The sequence below is a fragment of the Panthera pardus genome, unplaced genomic scaffold (genome assembly GCF_024362965.1).
Source record: "Panthera pardus isolate Hobbes unplaced genomic scaffold, ASM2436296v1 HiC_scaffold_2, whole genome shotgun sequence".
Lineage (NCBI taxonomy): Eukaryota > Metazoa > Chordata > Mammalia > Carnivora > Felidae > Panthera > Panthera pardus.
Genome location: NW_026526765.1, coordinates 129,903,590 through 129,924,004, shown reverse-complemented (window position 1 = coordinate 129,924,004; position 20,415 = coordinate 129,903,590). Strand labels below are relative to the sequence as shown.

Here is a 20,415-nt window from a genome sequence, read left to right as displayed (position 1 = left end):
AGGGTGGGGCCTGTCCTCTATCACTCACCTCCTGGTAGGACAGCCACTGATAAGGTTGCTTGGGCTTCCTGAAGCCAAGACAGGGTCCATTCCCTGCAGAGAGATAAGCAGGCCTTGTGCCAGGGAGGATGGTAGGGTGGGTGTCACCTGCATCTGCTCATCAGATAGGTGAATGGACATCCCATCCTGTGGGGTGGTCCATGGGTCAAGTGAACTGCCCCCAGCTGCCTGTCTAACCTGCTGAAGCTGAAGGAGGCCTAAAGCACACAAGCATGACATGTCCTCAAGGAGCAGGGAGGCCCTGGAATAAGGACTAACACAGTGCCAGTCCCCACCATGACCTGTGTGATGCAGCCCCAAGGGGACACAAAGACGTGGGGACTATGAGGCAGAGATGGAGAGTTGCCTCTCTGTGACCACTTCCTTTTGACCCATATCCTGGGTCACCCAGACATCCCAGAGGCTCAGGCTCTGAACCATGTCAGCCAGAGGCCTGGCAGTTTGAGGCTTAGCAGGGGCTGCCCATGGGAGATATAAAATAAGGGCTAAGGAGTGCCTAGGTGGCTCAGTTGGTTAAGCGTCTGACTTCAGCTCAGGTCATGATCTTGGGGTTCGTGGGTTTGAGTCCTGCGTTGGGCTCTGTGCTGATAGCTCGGAGCCTGGAGCCTGCTTCAGAATCTGTACCTCCCTCTCTTTGCCCCTCCCTGGCCCACATTTTCTCTCTCTCACTTTCTCAAAAATAAATAAACATTAAAACAAATTTTTTGTAACTATGAGCTAAGAGATGGTTTAAGGTCAGGCAGTGCTAAGGGCTAGAACAAAGCTGAGGTCAGCCCTTCGGCCGCATAATGCAGTTACTTCTCCAAGTGGGAGGAGTGCCAGGAGTTGCTCTTCTCCTCTGAACCTGGCAACCACTCACCTGCCACGCCCCTGGTTCCCTGCTTGTCAGCTCACATCTTTGCACCTGCTCAACCCTTGGCAGGGCTCCTCCAGACCCTCACAGCCCCTCTCACCTGAGATGCTAAGCCCACGGCGGAACACCTCGTACATGGTCCTGGCATCATCATAATAGTGGGTGAGCAGCTGAGGGCCATCTCCAATCACAGATCGCCGGGCCCCGCCACTGTCCTACGAGCCAAGCACAGGCCAGGGAAGCTGGCTGAGGCAGGCATAGGCATCAGGGGAGAGCACCGGTATGCAGCAGGCTGTACACGGCGTGGATGCACACCAGGGCCACACAGTTGGGACTGGGACATGCTCTGTGTGCACTCACACACATGGCCTACACACACCTGGACGGTACACACACAACCTCTACACACACTCACACACATATGGCCAGTATGCGCTTGACCTATATGCAGCTACACTCAAACACAGTTGGCTCACATACACAGGCCCAGTACACTGGTCTCCCATACATGCACACAGCACCTAAACACTGCGTGAGCACACACAAAATGTCCATAATTTCAGTGACTGTTCAAATATACCTATGGTTCATTCATACAATGGAATGGTGAGTGTTGGCTAGAGTCAGGCTACCCTCTGGCATCAGGATCAGCCTGGAAAGGTGGCCTTCATCCCATCATCTGTTGCTGCTGTACCCCTAGGTTAAGAAAAATTTGGGTGCCATCCATCATTCACATAATAGCGTGAATTAGTTTGAATACTGGTTAAAGGTGCCTGTCCAGGAACACTCCTGCCCATGCCACATGACCCTTCTACGGCACGAATTCACCCTGTGTCTGCTTACTACTAAAAACAAAAAATAAATCTATGCTGCTCCCTCCAGGATCCTGGCCCATGGGCCTTTGTCCTTGCTGGCCTCTCAAAGTAAGTTATAATTAAAATTACCAAATAGTCTGGTGCTTTCTCTGTGTCACCTTACCAAATCCTTACCACAACTCAGGAAGCAGATACTCCTTTTATTACTCACCTGACAGTTGAGGACATTGAGGCTCAGAGAGTTAAGAAACTGCCAAGAATCATATAGCTAGTAAGAGGTACAGCCAGCCCTTCAGGGCTTCTGTATACCAAACGCCATACTGGTAATTACTCTGCTAGCCTGTTGGTAGCCCCTCTCCACTGTCCAGCCACCCCATATGAATCTCCATTTCCCAAAGCCACCAGGTACAAGATCACATACTCACATCTTTGCACATATCATGCCTTCTGCTGGAAAAGTGCCCTGAACATTCCCATCCTATCTAGACCTGCACCCTCTCCTAGTGAGCAAAACTCTGCTATGCTCATGGTTGCCAAGATCAAGAGCAAAAAAGGCAGGATGTTGAACTGTATATGCAGCATGATAGCTTTTAAAAAGAGGGGCAAATATCTATTCGCCCACAGATGATCGTTACTAGGTTTCCCTGGGGAAGAAACGGTGGAAGCTCTTCAGTCTATGACCTTTTTCCCTTTTGAAGTGTGAATATATTATGTATTCAAAATGAATAAAGTTTAAGAAAAAGATAATTTTTAAAAAGGCAAAATAGGGGCCCCTGGGTACCTCAGTCAGTTAAGTGTCCAGTTATTGATTTCGGCTCACATCATGAACTCCCAGTTCACAGGATCGAGCCCTGCATGGGGCTCTGTGCTAAGAGTGCAGAGCCTGCTTGGGATTCTCTCTCCCCCTCTCTCTGCCCTCCCCCCACTCTCTCTCTCTTTCAAAATAAATGAATAAACTTAAAAAAAAGGCAAAATAAATGTCACAAGCTTAAGAAAGAAACAAATCTCACTAGTCCTTCTAGATTTAGCCTGGAATACCCTTGTCCAGGCTGGGCCACTGCACCTTTCCTCCCCTTGGTGACCTTCTCTGTGAGTCCATGTGCTCTGGGAGGACAGGGGCACGGGTGGGCTCAGTTCAGAGTCCCAGCTCCAGACCATGGCTGGGCACAGAGAGACTGTGGGAGGGAATTTATCTGGCAGCTCCTTGAGAACCTTAGGTTTTCTACTGAGGCACCAGTGAGCCAAGGCTTCCCACCCAAGAGACAGGCAAACTAGAGGCCTGGTGCAAGGCCATGATTGGGCTCTGCCCAGGGTTCAATTCCTGGGAGAGGCAGAGGAGCATCTAGCAGGAGATGCTGCTCAAGGCTACTGGGGGGCTTAGTGGTTCACTGCTTGGGGAAACCAAGATTCTCTGCACCATTTTAGGTAAAATCGGCTACAAGTTTGGCTTCTACCTTCAAGATACCTGTCCTCTGCCCACTCCTTTCCACAGCCCAGCCACTTCCACATTGCTCACCTCCACTTCCTCTGACTGCATCAGGAGGTTGCACGGTGGTTGTAAGGCCTTTGGCCGGTGAGTGAACCAGTAGGCGAGGATGGCAGCCAGAGCACCCATACTCACAAGGGTGGTGGCTGAGAGGCTGCGGAAAAACTGGCCCAAGTCGCCCAGCTCGGGCAGCCGCAGCAACCTCAGTATCTCTTGTGTCTGCATCTTCTCCAGAAGTGAGAGGATGAACTCTGTAGGAAACAAGAGGTAGGTGAGAGAGGAGAGCTGATGGCAGGCTAGGGAGGAGTCTGGTTCGGTCCTTCCATCTGTCTTGGATCACAAGTGACAAAATGACCTTGGCCAGACCCTGGCCAAATACAGTAGGGCAGGCCCTGGGTTGGTTGGGGTGTACAGTCTTCTTGTGCAACACAGTGTATCCCTAGACAGGCCTGTCCAGGTGACAGGCCAGAACCCTTAGTGGTCATACTTGACAGTCAGACATCCGGCCCGGTTTTCCTGAGAACTATATGCTCAAGCCCTAGGGCATGGATGACAGATGCTTCCCTATCTTCCAGGAGCCGGGGAATGCTCTGAAAGCTCTGGAATTAATGCCCCCTGAGCCCCAGGGTTTGGGTGCTCTGCCTCTCCTTTGTGTTCATATTATTGTGCTTCTCTTTGCTCCTGGAGTATGAAAACCACAGTGACCAGAATGGGTCAGGGGTACAGGTTCCTTCCAGTCTACCTCAAAGTTCCCAGCACCAGGCCCTGATCCTGAGGGAGACAGAGAAAGGAAAGGGAGCAGAGCCTATCGACCCACTCTTACAGGTGCCTCTGGCCCTCATGACATGAGGGCAATCATCTCTCTGGCAAGGGTCCAGTGAGTGACACAGCAGGGCTTCCCCAGGTCTACATCCTCATCATACCATAGGCTCTTCTTGAAGAAAAGTTGGAGCCACAGTCTTGCCAGGGCCAGAGGTGATGCTGGGCCAACTTTGTGAGGAACAGCAAAGTTACCAAGAGCAGCCAGGGTGGGATCCAGGTACTGCTCCCTGGCCCCAGACTGCTGACCACTATGCACTACAACTCTGCATGGCCACTGACCAAGCACCAAGAGGCACAGCTGGCCCCACCATTAACTGGGCCCTGGGCCGTCCCCCCGGGACCCTGAGGCTGGGCCTGCACCCCTCCCTGCTGGGTAGCAACCAAGGGAATCAGTGGTGCACATATCATGCTCCTAGGCTTGCTGACCTTCTCAGACATTCAGGGCTGCCTGCGTATACCCTTAGATTCCCTGCAGACCTGGGAGCCACTGCAGGGCAGAGCTGCAAATCCAGGTCTTCTGAGGACATGGGCCTGAGAGCCAACCCACGCCACCAAACCCTTCGCATGGGGGCAGGGTAGAGTCAAGGCCTGGGGTCTGGTCTCATTTCATTATTTCAAAGGGCCGTGGCCTCCTCTGAACTTTACTCTCTCTCCATTAAGCTAGGGTGGGGTTTGGTGGTCCCTGGGATCCCAGCAAGAGCTGCCTCTTCCCATACCCCAGGGAGGCTCTCCTGGTGGCAGCAGCATGGGATGTGGGATGGGGGTGGGCTGGACAGCACCCAACGGAATCAGTGGTGCACTGTTGCCAAGTGAGTGTTTGTAAATATTCAGCTGGCAGGAGGACCGCGCCCTCGGCACAAACTAGTCTCCTCTCCCCCGGCATATCCTATACCTCTTTGTCCTCTGGCACAGAAGAGTTCAGGACCCCAAGTGGTGGCACAGGCTAGGGGACTGAGAGTCCCCCCCACCCCTCCCCTCCCTGTACCATGTTCTCCACTGATTTGGGGCACATGGAAGGTGGGTGGTGAGTGGCATAGCTGTCAAAGCCCAGGAAGGGGAAGAATAGGAGGAAAGAAACCCTGGTGGGAAGCATATTGGCACCAAGGTGGCAGGGTGGCAGGGGTAGAGCCCCAAGGCACAGTCCCTGTTGGAGATGGCCCTGAGGCCCTTGGCTCAGATCCAACAACCCTCGGCAGACCCAGCCTCCTAAATGCAGCACTCTAGACCTTCACAAGCTACCTAGATGGCTCTGTCAGGGCCACCTCCTAAACACCTCTCAAAGCTGACTGCTCCTCTTCACCCCCACAGCTCATGGCCTGGTCCAGCTACCACTAAGTGCAGTTCAGATTCCCACACCAGTCTCCTCATAGGTATCCCTGCTTTTAACCAGTGCTTATACTGATACCAAAGTTATTTTCCTGGTACACAGATAGGACCATGTCATGCTACTACTCAAAAACCTTCTCTGGCTCCCTACCACCTTAGGACAAAAGTCCAAACTCATCACGCCAGTACTGAGGGACTTCATGACTCTCAGATTCTTTCCTCCCCTTTAAATCACTCAGGTTCCCTCTGCATTCACCTGGAGTGGGGTGGGAGTTCTTGCAATGGGGTTCTGGGTCTCTGATGGTAGGCAAGCACAAGGCAAGCCACCAGATCATTAAAGAACCTCCTTAACTCTCAAAGAAAGGCTTCAAAAAGAAAATCACAATCTCTCCCAGGGCCCAGGGTCCCCAGAAAACAATCTAGGGAGAGGGCCCAAAGGTAAGTTCTGGTGCTGCACTGACCTGGTCTGAACCTTGACTCAGACTCTTGATAGCTGTATGACCTTGGACAAGTCACTTTATCCCTCTGGGCCTCTGCTCAAACAAGCCAATGGATAGACAGAGAGTGTGGTGCCAATCACACAGTAAATGAAACACTCAGTAGACAGTAGTTAGCTAACGCGGTTACTCCATCTCTTTGTCAGCCAGAAGGGCTCAAAGATAACTTGCAAAAGTACATGCATTTATACCCTACCTTTCCAAAGGGCTCCTGGCACTGGGGAGGCGGCTGAACTGGTCCCACTAGTACCAGCCTCCCTTTATAAAGGGTATGTGGGGCTCAGGGAGAGAGCTTACCACATCTTGAGCAAGGCACAAAAGTGGCGAAGGCCCTGCCCCAAGTGTGCCCTCCTGGGGACAGCGGATGGCAACAGACGCCTGCTCTGAGAAGCCGGGTGGTGGTGGAGGCGTTAGCAGTGGTGGTAGAGGCTCCCTGGCGGCCGTGGGAGCAGGTCTGGCAGGACCTGGGTACAGAACAGCTCTATGAGGAGCTGCTGCCCCCCCCCCTCCTTCATCTGCACATTGGGCAGCACTGGCTCAGATCAGCTTAGAGCCAAGCAACCCGCCTTAACCCCCACTCTGCCAGGTTTCCAGAGCTCCGTTCACTGCTTCTCCCCCACCTCCACTCTGTCTTTAGTCCTGGACGGGAGTTTGCCAAATGGGTTGCTTAAGGACAAAGCCTCTTTACACATCCATCCGTGACACCGATTAGGGGCCAGAACCTCAGCCAGGGGCTGGGGACCTGCAGCCAACGTGACTGGCGGAGGTAGTAGGAAGTAGTGGGGAGTGGGTGTGGGGATGCCAGATGTCCAGCTGAGAGAGGCATCTAGAAGCCCAGGAGACTCCACCGCCAGCCCCTCCCAGGGACTGTCTCCACTCCCTGACCCCACAAGGTCACAACCTGTCTACTTGGCAAGAGGAAGGAAACTAGTCACAGTCCCAGATATAACACCTGCTCAGAGATGCTCTGGACACTCTGGACCAAGGATCAGGGTCAGCAGGTCTCTTCTGCAAGACCCTAGTCCAGCACAGCAGCCCCTCCTTAATGACTGCCCTTAGAGACACTGTTTCCTGGTTTGCCAGGGACTAGCCATCCTGGAGCCAGAATCCACACCCAGGCCTGTTGGAACCAAAGCTGATCTCTGACATCTCTCAGCACCTCTGGCAGACAGACTGGGACCAGAGGTCCCACAGACTCCCAGGGCCTCACTCCTGCAAGGTTTGTCTCCGTGGGGTTGGGGGGAGGGGGTCAGGTATGGCCATTTTTCACTCCTATTTTGGTGACCAGCATGTGGCTGGGCACACAGTAGCAACATGGTGGCCCCTGCTGAAGAGTAAAAGACAAGTCCAGGCCACAGTGGCCAGCTCACCACCCTCCAGGCCCTACCCAGAATAGGTGATTCTGAGTCTGCCAAGATGGACCCAGTGTCTACCCAAATCTGACCTACCTCCTCAGCAGCAGGACAGTCCCATGCCACAGTCCAGTGCTCTGAGCTCCCTTTTAAGGGGCTGTGTGCACAACTTGCCTGGTGAGTCTAGAGTTCACAGACCTTGCAACACTTCCCCTGCGGCTGATGGAGCCTCTACTGTTCTCCCCACCACGTGGGGCAGGCCCTGAGGGGAAGTTCCTCCTGCCTCAGTAGCCCCCACCTAGAATCTGGCAGGTGCCTATCTCAGCCCGCAGGTCCCATCCTCCTCCAATCCACCTGGAAGAAGCTTTAAAATACATACACAAATGCCTGAGGACCCAAGTTCTGTTCACAAAGCTCCTACCTCATCCTTCTTAGCAGGACCCCTACGTTTCTCTAGTCATCTTCAGAGATGTTTTAAAACAAGACAAAATCTTCATTTAAATGCCTCTCAGGGCAGCTTTCAGAGCAGGAAATTCAGCGGCCATGACCAAGGTCCTGGCTGATGGAAAGCCACACAGGGTGCTGGGGACACAGTCACAGCAGCAGTTCCGTCTCAGGAAGTTTGTGGCCCCATCACTAGGTTAAGAAAAGCACAGATCTTACCATCATACCTGTGCGGCCCTGACATGCAGACACGCAAACACAGCAGCCCACCCTTGGCCCACGTATCTACCCGGTCCTCACAGATGTTCATGCCTATCTCTACTATGTGAGGCTTTCTCTCCATCTTCCTCTTGGGTTTTAATTAGAGTCACAGAACCACAGATGATTGGGGCAGAGATGGGGCGCAGGGCCTCCCCAACTGGGGAAGTGCCAGGGGAGACACACTGCACATCCCCCAAGAGGCTAGGATGCAGGTTGCTGGGTTACACAGCAACTCACCTGCCGAGCTTCCCCAGGGAGCCTGATTATAGCTCCGAAGGCTCAATTTAAGCCCTTTCGATGTGGAAAAGTCCACCTACAGTTGGCTGTGCCTGACCGCTGAGCAGGGCCACCACCTGTACCTGCTAGCCCGGACTCACCGTGAACATGCCTCCCTTTAGCAATTCATTCAGTGTGGGAAACAGCCTTCACTGCCCTCTGATACCTCCCCACCTTCCTCCCACCATGCCGGCACCTTTAAAGAATCCCACTCACCCTAAGCCCTGGTCAGGGAACATGGGCCCACATTCCTGACGACAACACCAGGAAGCCAGGCTCAAACAACACTTTCAGGAACTTAAAAATACAAATAACCTTGAGGACAGAGGAGCGAACAGAAACACAGTGTCTTTTACAAGCTCTGAGATAAACGTTGTCCTTACCATGAATCGGGCACAAGTAAAATTTCAGAGCAAAGAGGGGGCATCAGAGGCTAAAACTGGCAGAAGTCCCTGTGGAAATATTTACCGAGTATGATAACCAGGGCCGATGGTGTGGATGAGCCTCAACCTCATTGCCCTTCCTTCCACACCAAGCCCTGGGACAGCAGGCAGGACTCGGGGATGCTGGTGAGGATCATGAGCACTGCACAGGCAGAGGGACACCCCCTGGCCAGGCCCCACTGTGCAGGAAGCCAAATCCTGTGGCTGCAACATGATCCTTTCCCTTCCCAGACAGTCCGTGTTGTTAGGACTGCCAGTGTCCTGGCTTCATGAGCAGTGATCCATTTCCGTCACCGGCCCACGCTGAGGACATACTGTGAACCCAATAGGTTCAAACTCAGAAAGGGACCAGAGGCCACTCCTGGCAGGGCCAGGGTCTTAGGGCTCACTGCAGATGGCCGCAGCCCAGGATGTGACCTCCTCCAACGGGGGTTCTGCTAAGATAGGGTTGTGGTAACTGAGGTGGGGGGACAAGAGAGGGATTTGCTCACCTGCTTGTTCACTCAGGAGCACTCAGGGACCCTGCTCAGGAAGGAATGCACAAAAGACAGGACCTGAGGCACATCCTTAGTCAGGAATAGGGAGGAAGGTGGGAATTGGGAGCAGATGGAAAGGAGTGTTCTGAGAAGGGGATAGACTGATAAAAGTGGGTTGGTAAGTTGCAGAAACAGCCTGTAAGATTTTGAGGCTCCTAGGAAAGTGGCAGGAGTCTGGTTGCATTGAGGAAAGGGGCAGGAAGCTGAGGCTGGGAGGATAGCATTTAGCTGCAGAAGAAAAAAGACTTGGTACTTGTATATAAGCCTCATGCCTTCAGTGTCACATCCATCAGCTAAGAGAACCCACCAGCTCCTAGTAACCTAGGGTTTTAAGATGCATAAATGCCCCCCACCAGGCAAGCTGTACCCCTAGAACTCTGCTAAAGGGGCTGCTACTGTAGCCAGGAGCCAACAAGACTCCATTCCAACCATTCTAAGTGTCACTGTTTTTTCACAGAACAGACAATAACCAGAGAAGAGAGAGTTTTGCCTTTGGTTAAAAGTAAATTTTCTGGAAAATTTGATAAATAGCTTAATTTTCTGGCTCCCCCATACTCTGACAAAGTTTCTCTTCGGAATGCCACAAAAAGAAACAAATCCACGTTTCACTTAGTTCAGTGGAAGGCTATGCCTGTCAGTGGGACCTTGCCACTTCCTGATTCGTCCCTCTGGAGGTCAGGGTCACACAGCAGCCGTCTCTCACTGCCCTAGGGCCGCAAGGTCCTGTTGTTGGCCACTGAGAGCCACTGGTGTCCACAGGGTTAATATCAGGGCTCAAGTGGCCCAGCCCTCAGCTGGGCAGGAGCATTGAGAACTCAGGCCTCCTTTTCAAGGCCAGGATGAATGGGGAATATGCAAATGCCCGCCTCCTGAGGAGTGCAGGGGAGGGCCTGGTGCTGTATCTTTCCACTCTGGGCCTGTCACATGAAAGGGTGTGTATTCCTGCGGCTGGCTCCGGGCGCCAGACTGGGGCTGTTCTCACCAGAAAACAAAAATCTCTTTCAGACCAAGCGAAAACGAGGCCCTGGCTGGTCCAGGAAGGCTGTTGGACGTTGTTCACACTGACCCACCGAGAGCAACCATCACTTGGATTCTCACTGAACCCGCCACCTTTCCAGATGGAGCCAGAGGCCTCTGTGGCCCCAAGGAAAGAAAGCACTGTGTTGGGTCAGAGTGGGTGGCACCAAGAAGTAGGATTGGCTCGTTCTGAGGATCTGTTCGTTTTGCCCCCTTTCGAAAATAGAAATGGCTGGATCTAAGGTCACCGCCTTTTATTTATGAGGGAACTTTGGTAATTTTCACAGTGTTGATGATTAAACATGGAGAAAGAAAAGGGAAGAAAAATGTAATGGTAAACGAAAGAACTTGCAGTGCCCAGAAAGGACTTTTAAGAATGGAGGCCGCGTGCATCCTCTGCCCGCCTCACCAGGAACTGCTGCCACACTGCCCTCAAACTGTGGGTAGGGTTTACGGTAACCCAGAGCCCACCGTGCGAGATCACAAGCTTCTGGGACACTCCAAGGCTTGGACTCCATCCTCAACAGAGGCCCCATGACAAGATCAGACATCAATTTTGTTCAGACTTCCAGAGGCCAGAAGAGCTGCTTTTCTGACACCTGGGGGTCACCAGGAGCTGTCTATTAACCAGAGTACAAACCTAGTACCTTATGAAGTATGGATGCTACTCAGACTCCCATTAACAGGAGACAGTGACACAGGGAGACCTCAAACACACACATGGTGGTTTAGCCTGAGTGGAAATCTAGGACAAAAACACTTGAGGAACTGATTCAGAACCAACAGGAGGTCTGGTGGCTGCTCTGCTGATTCCCTGCAAGCCAACGGAAACAGGCCTGGTCAGCTTCTCAGCCCAAAGAAAATGCCCATCTGTGATGAACATCCATTGCTGTTCCCTCCTCAGGTCTTTCGTCTGTAAGTTGGGGCCAACAGTACCCCCATGAAGCCAAGAGGCCAGGCATGTCTGTGAGTGTTCAGGGAGCTACCCTGAGGGGAACAGGAGGTCAGAGGAAGGAGAGGAGCAGGAGGGGAAAGGACGCTTCAGTATAGATGGAAAGGGTGCTTCATGGGTCTCAGCCTTCCCTGATGTCTGACCTGTGGCAAGGGATAGGGACATATGTACACACACCTCTCACCAGCCCACTGGCCAGGAAAAGGCCTGCCCTCCCTTTCTCTCCACCACTCCAAGATGAGCTAGGCTTGTGGGGAGAGACTGTAGGCAGGGTGGGGGGCTGAGTAAGGGTGAGTTGAGGGCATCTCCAAGAGAACCATGTCCCACCCATCTGCTAGAAGGCACTATCACTGTTAACACTGAAGCTCGCCAGACACTAAGCAGGGTCCTGGGGTTTATGCAACCCAGCATAAACCAGGTGGCTTCATGCAACCTCAGCTCTAGGGGCCATAGCAGAGGGGCCAGAAGCACTGCCCTTTCCAAAGTTAAGGATTCACTGAAGGTCTGGATGGGTCCTGGTGAGTCCCCCTTCTCTGTGTTGTTAACTACCTTCATCTCATTGGCCTCTAGAGCCTCACCATCCAGCCTCTGGCCAACTTCCCTGTCCAACCTTACTGGCAGGCCCATATTTTATCCTGCTGCCCAGTCTCTGACTGACCTCACTGTCCCTCCCAGTGGCTCTTATGCCTATTCGACAGGATCTGCAGTCACTGCCCAGAATGGCCTATAGCCAAGGCTGGGCCAGGGGTTAGTGGTCAGAAGGACGCTGACTGGAGATAGTTAGCCCCAGCAGCAATCCACATGCTGGAGGGTACCAAAGGGCCTTGTAGCAGGGCTGAGTCCTGGTTGGTCCCTTGGGATCCACCTCCTGTACTGGTGGGCCAGGCTGGTGTAGTGCACTGGGAGTAGGGTGGGATTCCTGGTGTTGGTTAGTGGGCTTGGACCCAGAGCTGCCCGTTTGACCTGGGCCTGCCTGTCCTCTCTCTTTCCTCCAATAATCATCAATCACTGGGTCTGTTCCTAGCCCCAAAAGGTGTCATTCCAGATTTGCTTGTCCCAGGGTCTGAAAACAGAGATGCTGATTGTTCCCTCACTGGTACTATCCTGGCCTGGCTTCTTGCTCTAAAGCCCCAGAAGACACCTATCTCAGAATGCAGGCCTGAATGGGCAGATGGCAAATCAGAAGCCAGCACCCGCCTCCCCCACAACTATTCTCCATAGACAACCCCAGCCAAACACCTGAACTAGCTGTCAGGAAAGGAAAGATGTTCCTGGGAAGAGCAAGTAGGTAGGTACAGGTGGGACTTTTTGGGATCTAAAAATCCTTCAGGCTCTGAGATTACAGGTTAGGTCTCAGAACAGATAGCTCAGTTTGGTTCAGAATTTGTCCCAACCCACTTCCCATCTTTCCATTTCTGCCTGTCACAGACCCCAAGCCTCACATGAATCAAAAGCCACAAAAAGGAACAAGGTCTGGGAATGACTACACCCACCATGAGTTCCCAGAGCATCCAAGCCTTGGTGGGAGACCAGCCTGGGCATCCTGAAGGACACTCCAAGGGCCCAAAGTAGCATTCCTGAAGCCCAATGGGTGGCTAGTGATGATTCTGGCCATGCCAATGCAGGAAATGGGGCCATGACACCAGACCATCAAGTGAGCTGAGGACCCTGATTAAGGCCTCCTGTCTGCTCTAGTTGGTCAGAGCTCCCACCCTACTGGAGCTCTAAGGAAACAAAATACCTCACCCTTAGAGAAGAATATCTTCCAGAAAACCAATCACCTGCAGGTATGGGTTTGGTCCTTCCCTCCTTCCTTTAGCAAAAACTTTTGGAGCACCTCCTTCTGTTCTGGGTTCTTAGCACTAACGGTTCCCCCCTGAAGGCTGACCTGTCCTGCCTGCGAGGAGTTCATGCCTGCTTTCCCCTACTGTTTCTACCACACTGGCATCATCCCCAGTTGGCACCTAGTAAAAGCACACACAAGATCTATTATTTGCTAATTGATTTGTGGTAAGAGAATGGCTTATAAAATACATCATTATTAAAATAAATTATTCTCATGGAATTCTTCATATTATTCATTTATGCAGTAAACAACAGCTCACACTGTGCCTGGCCCCAGACTGGGGCACAGAGAGAAGAAACTCTGGCCCTGCCCTCTAGGAGATCATACTATAGGAGGCCCAAAACTGCAGCTCAGTGGGAGAGGTGTCACTAGCCATGGCTTGTAGATGTGCAGGGGTAGTGTCACCTTGGCCACCCACATGTCCAGTTTGGGCTATGTTTCCTGGAAGCAGCCACTGTACAGAACAAAGCCCAGGATGCCTGGCTTGGTATTCTAGGGCCTGCAGAACCCAGCCCTGATGACCTCACTCGCCAAGCCGAGTTTGGCCACAGTCACTCCTATGACCAGTCTTTCCTCAGACTAGTCCTTCTGCCTGGAATGCTTTGTTTCCCTACTCCCTTTCTGCACATCAGAACCCTGCACCTGCTTTAAGGAAGGCCTAGCTTGAATTAACATTTAAAGGGCCCTTTCCTATGTGCCAGCCCCTGCTCTCAGCACTTTATGTCTGTCCTCTCTTCAAACCCTCCCCCTTCCAAGGACCAGTCCCTTACTTGTGCCCACGGACAAGTCTGCTGGAGGGCTCATGCCCTGGCTGCTCAGGTCTGATGGTTCCTCCCTGGACTGGAAGTCTGAGGGTATGGTCTGGCTCATAGCTCTTAGGAGTTGCTTCACCCCTGAACCTCCCTGAGTCTCACAGCGTCATTTTTTAAATGGGGATAACAGCACCACAGTGTTGTGGGGAAGATTAAAGGAAAGGTTAGGGAATTGTAGAACACAGGGCTTGACACATGGTAGGTGCTCAGGGAAACAGCAGTCAAATCAGCACGTTTGCAACAACACTTCCCCCCATAAAAACAACCCCCTCCCACATTCCATAAATATGTGAGTGCCTACTATGTGCCACGCTAATCACATGGCTAATTACAAAGTGCAGCTTGTGTTATACAAATGCCTATAACTTTTGCCTCTTTTTGCAAACAAGCCAGAGCCTCATGCTCACTTATTCTGCTTGATGTATGTATGGAATAGTCCTGGGTCCCATCTGGGCCTGAAGCTGAGCCAAAGTCAGCCTTCTGAAGGTCAATCTAAGGGCCCTTGTAATCACATGGGACAGGAAACCAGCCAGAGCTGAAAGGCCCAGTTCTGCTGCCCTCTGGTGTTGGTGTGCTGTCACTGGTATGACTCTTGTATCCTACCACAGTCTGGGGAGGATAAGGTGCTGAGGTGAGAATTCTCCTACACAGCAGTGCATCATGTGTAAATCCAAATTTTCTTTTGTGAGGCATGCCCTCAGCTGTTCTGCCTGGAGCCCCACAATATTTACAGGTCCTAAGTGCCTTCTTGGGCCCCCTATAATGGCCTCAGATCTCTTATCAATCCTCTATACTACTGGGAGCCTGGAATCAGTGGGGGAAGATTTGATGGGGTTGAACTGAGCCAAGCTGTGCAAGCCTGCACCTTCCTTGGACACTTACAGCCAGATGGCTGCCACACCAGTCTCTGCTACCAGAGCCAGCCCTTATTCCCCATGGCCACAGCTGAGGCTTCCTACTTTCCCCTCCAGGAGCCCAGCCTCAACCTGAGCCACATCTAATCTCATCCAAACCATCAACAGCCTCTCTGAATCCTACCAGCCTCCATTCTCCCCCTGCTGGCACAGCCTGGCCAGTGCACCTGAACAGGGAGCTTCTGTACAGGCTAAAAAAACCTCCTCTCCTCCAGAATCTCCAGCTATCCAGACTCCATCTTCCTCCCACAATCTAGGCCCCCTAGGCACAAGGCTCTGAAGACCCACTCTATAATTCTTCTTGCACACCTTTGCTGACCTGATGTTCTCTACCTGCCTCTGACAAACACCCCTCTATGCCGCAGAAGCCTATTAAGATGTCACCAATGGTCAGGCATATGGTTGAGCAGAATAGACCTTGTCTATTCTGGCATGGTGCTGCATCAACCTAAAGGAAGGGACACCCTTTCAGAAATTCATCCACTAAGTGGGGTACCTCTTTCTGCTTTGCCCAGTGGTGCCGGATGGCCAGGCAGAAATGGCAATCCATTGTTCCCACAGTCCTGAGAACTCATGACACTGAAAGCAACCAGGTTTTCCCAGGCCAGGCACAGCATCTGACTCAGGCTGGATCTATTTTATTTGTTTCCTTGTTTACTACTCAACACACAGGTGGGACCTGGGCTGGCCCAGGACTCAGTACTGGCCTCTCCAGTGCGGAATAGGAAAGATGCAGCTCTTGCTCTCCTAGGGCTCAGAGCACAAGGCTGCCTCCCCCAGATGGAAAGTTCTTCCTCCAGGTATCTTCCTCCTACCTTTTCACATTATCTCTTCCCTGCAGCCCCTTGTAGGCAGTCCTTGTTTCCTTAGAGCCAGAATGGGTGGCGAAAAGCACATACCTCTACTAAAGAGTGACATCAGCTTGAGGGTCCTCTCCTCTTTCTAGCTGAGTCAAAGGGATCTGACAGCTTCCTAGGAACCCTGGAGATCACAAGGCCGAATGTATTGTCAGGCTTAGCCTAGGAGTTTCCTCTCTCCCCACAGAAAAGCTGGGGTCTAGGCAAAGTACCAAGCACGGTGGACACATGATCTGGGAGTGCCCTAACATGATTGTCGGATGCTCCATCCAGTGATCACTACTTAGTCACTCACTCTGGTGTCAAATGTGGCATCTTTGAGGAATTTCCTGCTTTGCATTGAGGAACTTGCCCTCTATGGAAGCAGCTGCCATCTGTACCAAGAGTCACCTTCCCTGACCACTCCAGGGCCTCTGTACAGTCATTCAGAGAGGCATGTGACCACTTTGGGAAATACTCCACAATGATGCAGGACAGAAGGTCAGTTTGAGTCAATGTCTGCTGAACCCCAATTTCAGACAAGGACCCAACACTGTAAGGGGCTTTTTCTCAAAGGCTGCTGATTACTCCCAACACATGTGGCCCTGTAGTCTCCAGATATCTTCTTGCAGCTGCAGGAGACCAAGGTTCCATGGCTTGGTGAGGGCCTACTAAGGGTAAAGCAAAGGGTCCTGGCACTAGGGAAAGGCTTGGAGACCATCACTCAGTAAATGGTGGCTGTCGCTATCACCATCATCATCCTCATCATTATTTTGGTAACTCCTGCCCCTGACCCGTGAGTCCAGCTCCGGCTCCGACCTTGCCTGCTAGATGAGCACATCAGGCCCAGAATGGCCCTGCATGGCCTGTCCTCAGACACCAACAGACAGAAGGAGCTTAGGGAGCTGAAGGGATTAGAGAGGCCTCACTCACTCCCCGGCTCAGGGGAAGTGTCCCTGTGGCCCAACTCAGGGCAATGGGGGGGGGGGGGGGTCGGTGATCACCTGGCCCACCAACCAAGTTTCAGGCCTTATACCACCATGCACTTAGCAATGATTGATCAATTAAAGCCTCACATCAAATCCCACTCTGCCAGATATTATCCATGTGACACTGGGCAAGTCAATTACCTCTGAGCCTCAGTTAGAAAGGGAAAGTGCCATCAAACTCCTAGTATTTGCTGTGAATATTAAATAGTACATGTAAAGTTTCAGGTAAGGATTTCAAAACGGTTGGATTCCCTTTTTTTGGCTCAAAAAGAACCTTATGACCTCTGAAGCTGCAGTTTGAATGTGAATTAACATTCACAGAGTATTCACTTTAGACTAGGTCCCTTTTAAGGCCAGTTTAAGTTCCAAACACTTCACATACCTTATCAGGCTTAAATCTGCACATGGGCAGTCCGATGTGGAGACCCTTTAGTGGTATTATACCCTGGAGGAACCCAACGCTCTCAGAGGGGACTGGCTGGTGCAGGCAGCAGAACTGGTGGATGAACGGGCCTGTGGTGAGACCCCAGGTGTGTGTAGGGGGGTGAGGGGAGTGCTGGGCAGGGATTCACAGGGGGTCCTTACTGCTTCCTAAGAGAATGTAGGGGCGAGGAGCTCACTCCTGTGAGGGGGAGGGGAAAGGCCCAGGAGCAGTGGGGACACAAGCAGTGGGTAGAGCTGAGGAATCAGGTAAACACCTCCGTTACAGAAATCTAGTTAAGATTTCTGGCTCAAGGGTGGGCAGTGAGGGGTCTTGAGGAGACCCCTGACCACGATCAGAAGCCCCAGGACAGTGCTGGTTATGTCGCTGACTTGCGGCAAAACGTCAGGCACCAACAACCTCTGTTTCTGGACACTAGGGATGGGCAAGGATGCCCTACGTGTCCCTTGCGGTACGAGTGGGCTCGGCCTAGTCTTGATCACCGGTGGTGCTCCCTTAAGGGGAGAGGGTGCGAGAACCCGAGGGAGGCTGTTGTGATGTCCTGAGAGCCAGGTCCCTCATTTCCGAACATCCAGCTGCTTCCCAAACCCCGACACAGAGCCCGCCAGAATTTGGGGGTGGGGAAACGACCTGGGAGGCCAGGGTGGCGAGAGAGACTTGAAGGGACTGCTCAGAGGCCGAGACTGGGAGCTCACCTCCATCCGGAGCCAAGACCCTACAGCGCGCGGGGGATGGGGGTCTGGGACGAGGACAGAATGGGGACTTACCCGCGAATAGCCAGAGGGAGCCCCCGGAGACGAGGAAGAAGGTCAGCATGTCGATCAGCGGGGCCCGGCCTGGCCCTGCACGGCCTCCTCGGCCGCAGCCCCGCAGCCCCGCAGCCCCAGCAGTCGCCTCGCTGCCGCCGCCGCCGCCGCCGCCGCCGCCGGGTATTTTTAGCCCCCGCCCCCCGGCTCCGCAGCGCCCCCCCTCTCCGCGCCGCTGCGGAGTCTTGGCGGGAGGGGGAGGGCGCGGCGCGCGCTCGGCACCGGAGCCCCCCAGGCCGCCTTGCAACCTGCCGAGTCCCTGGCGCCCCCAGCGCTCAGAGCCTCTTCGGAACCGCCGAGGCCCGGGAGGGGGAGGGGCCGGCCGCAGAGCCGACCAGCCCTCTGCGCCCCCGCCCCCAACGTCAGGACTAGGCGTTCTGGGGAAACGGGCAGAAGAGGGGCGCACGGGAGACGAGCGGCGGAGCGTGAACCGCGCTCACCCCACCGCTGCCCGACCCTTTCTCCGCGTGCCCCTGCCTTTGATTGCTGGGCAGGCTTGGGTGGCAGAGGGGTTGCAGTCACCTGTTCTAGGAGGCACGCTGCCTGTGGGCCGGTTCCCGCTGACGCGGACGCCTCCCAGGACCCAAGTTTACAGACACCAGGAGCCCATGGGTGCCAAGTTCGCAAGCCAGAGAAGAGAGAGGTGGTCCGTGTAGGCTCTGGCAAACGAATTTCTAGGCCTGATTAGGGCCCAAATTCCCTGGGAACCCCAGACTTCAGATCTTCCCTTCTGGGAAGGTTGAATCTGAGGCCACCCAAGGTCACAGGAGGCTCCATGTAGTCACAACCTGCCACATGGGTCACAGGAGGTCACAGGAAACCACATGGAATCACAGGTGTTTCTTGAATACACAGGCAGTCATGGTCTTCATACATACCTATTTATGGCACATGAGGTCTCAAGAAGCCCCCCATAGCTACAGGGAATGGCTACACAGCCACCCACAGCCACATATGGCCACTTTACTGGCTGAGGGGTTGGACACCTTCTGTTTCAGTGTCTGGGATGGAAAGAGGAAGCCCAGTTGTACCTTCTTTTGAAAGAATAACTAGAATAAATTTAGATATCCTGGTGGGTCCTACACCTACACCTGGATTTCAGGGTCACCTCCTCCCAACACTCTTGCTGTTCTTAAATGTGCATGTCCCACCAGGCCTCCAGCACCGAGGACAGCGCTCAAGCAGCCCAGTCCAGAATATATGCAACCCTCCCAGGCCAGGCACTAGCTGACCCAGGGAGAAAAGGGTAGAAAACCAGAGAACAGAGATCAGGTGGCAGAGAATGGAAGAGCCAGAGGTCTCTTCAGACCTACCAGAGACCACCTGCCCTATGTGCGCATGTGCTCAACAACTTAGCCATTAGGGTATGAATTTGTACAGGGGCCTGCACCTGCAGTACCAGTGTATGGCATACGTCTGCCCAGGCCTGTCCATAGACACCTGTAGGTGAAAGTGTACATATGTGTGCCTCTGAAACAATTCCCATATTTACAGTAGGATCTTCCACCGTCCCCAAAGCAGGATCGGGACTCCTGGTAGAGATGCTCCTGCTGGAACTCAGGCACAACCTGGCAGGGACTTTGATGGAATCTCTCATACTCCAGGTTTGGAAGGCTCCTCCAAGAGGATGTCACATGGCTATCAGAATCCCACACCCCCCACCCCTCCAAAATCCCACTGGCAGCAGACTAACTGAAGCCCTGCTGGTGCTCATAAGGAAACCTAAGGGGAACCAGAAGGCTGGGCAACAAGAAAGTATCTCTCCAGATCAGATTAGTCTAGAGAGATCGTCAGACAATTTCTCCATAGGGCAGGGGGCCAACAAAGAACTTCCCTGTAGAGCAGGAGGCCCAGAAGACATGCCGCTAGCCCCAGGCCCAGCCTTCCTCTACAACACTCAGCTGCAGAAGTGCTCCAGTCCCTTGCATGGCTCCTGGCAGCCTCTTCTCCAGAGTGATGTCATGGGACACATTTAGTCTGGCCTCCTGCAGGATGTCGCATCCAGTTACTCTTCCTACAGATGTCTCTGCTACTTGTGAATATTTTAATTCAAAAAGATGTGCTTGAGCTGTGACAGATTACAGCTTAACTGAGTATTTTTCAAGCATGGCCTATCTCCACCTACTCCTTGAGGGGTAGGGATTCGAAGACCATGGGCCTGGCCGTGGGATCATGGCCAGGTATTTTTCCTCTTTAGGCTTATTCCTGCCACTGGTTACAGAGACTTGTTCTTTTCTGTCTTTGGTTCCAGAGATCTCATTCCCCCTCTGTGGGTGGATATCTATGGACCTTCTGTGAACTTCAGCAGTTGTGACACTGAGGCATCCAGATTGCATGGGTAGCAGCCATGGAACTCAGCAGGAGGGGACCCAGGGCCCAGAGATAACTAGGCCAGCCTGGAGGACCCTTGGACTTCTCTGTTAGTAAGATGAGCCACAGTAGTGGTCAGCTCGGTTCACATCTATCTCCTCCCAGATCAGCACCTCTGACAGAGCAGGCAGGTGGGATCCTGATCATGTTTTCAAATCCTGGCACAGGGTCTGATCCAGAGAATACAGAGAACAGTATATTCTTCAACAAAGGACTGAAGTCCAGCGAGCAGAATATGCCTCCAGACTCTCATCCACCCA

General features: G+C 53.0%; 1 protein-coding gene across 5 annotated transcripts in view; it reads right to left on the bottom strand.

Moving 5' to 3' along the window:
* ACSL6 (acyl-CoA synthetase long chain family member 6) overlaps positions 1 to 18,085 on the bottom strand; it is a 57,513-nt gene extending 39,428 nt beyond the window's left edge. Inside the window, exons 1-5 of one of the 5 annotated variants that reach the window (XM_019422076.2) lie at positions 17,747 to 18,084; positions 15,612 to 15,693; positions 3,245 to 3,465; positions 1,014 to 1,128; positions 29 to 93 (exon numbers count right to left, since the gene is read on the bottom strand). In XM_019422076.2, the coding sequence (XP_019277621.1) occupies positions 29 to 93; positions 1,014 to 1,128; positions 3,245 to 3,465; positions 15,612 to 15,630 (420 nt within the window). In that variant the 5' untranslated portion in view covers positions 15,631 to 15,693; positions 17,747 to 18,084. Of the gene's footprint in view, positions 1 to 28; positions 94 to 1,013; positions 1,129 to 3,244; positions 3,466 to 6,156; positions 6,297 to 8,660; positions 8,777 to 15,611; positions 15,694 to 17,746 lie in introns of those variants that run through there. The other 4 variants (XM_019422074.2, XM_019422078.2, XM_019422077.2 and 1 more) reach the window with 4 other exon arrangements.
* Between the last annotated feature and the right edge of the window lie 2,330 nt (positions 18,086 to 20,415).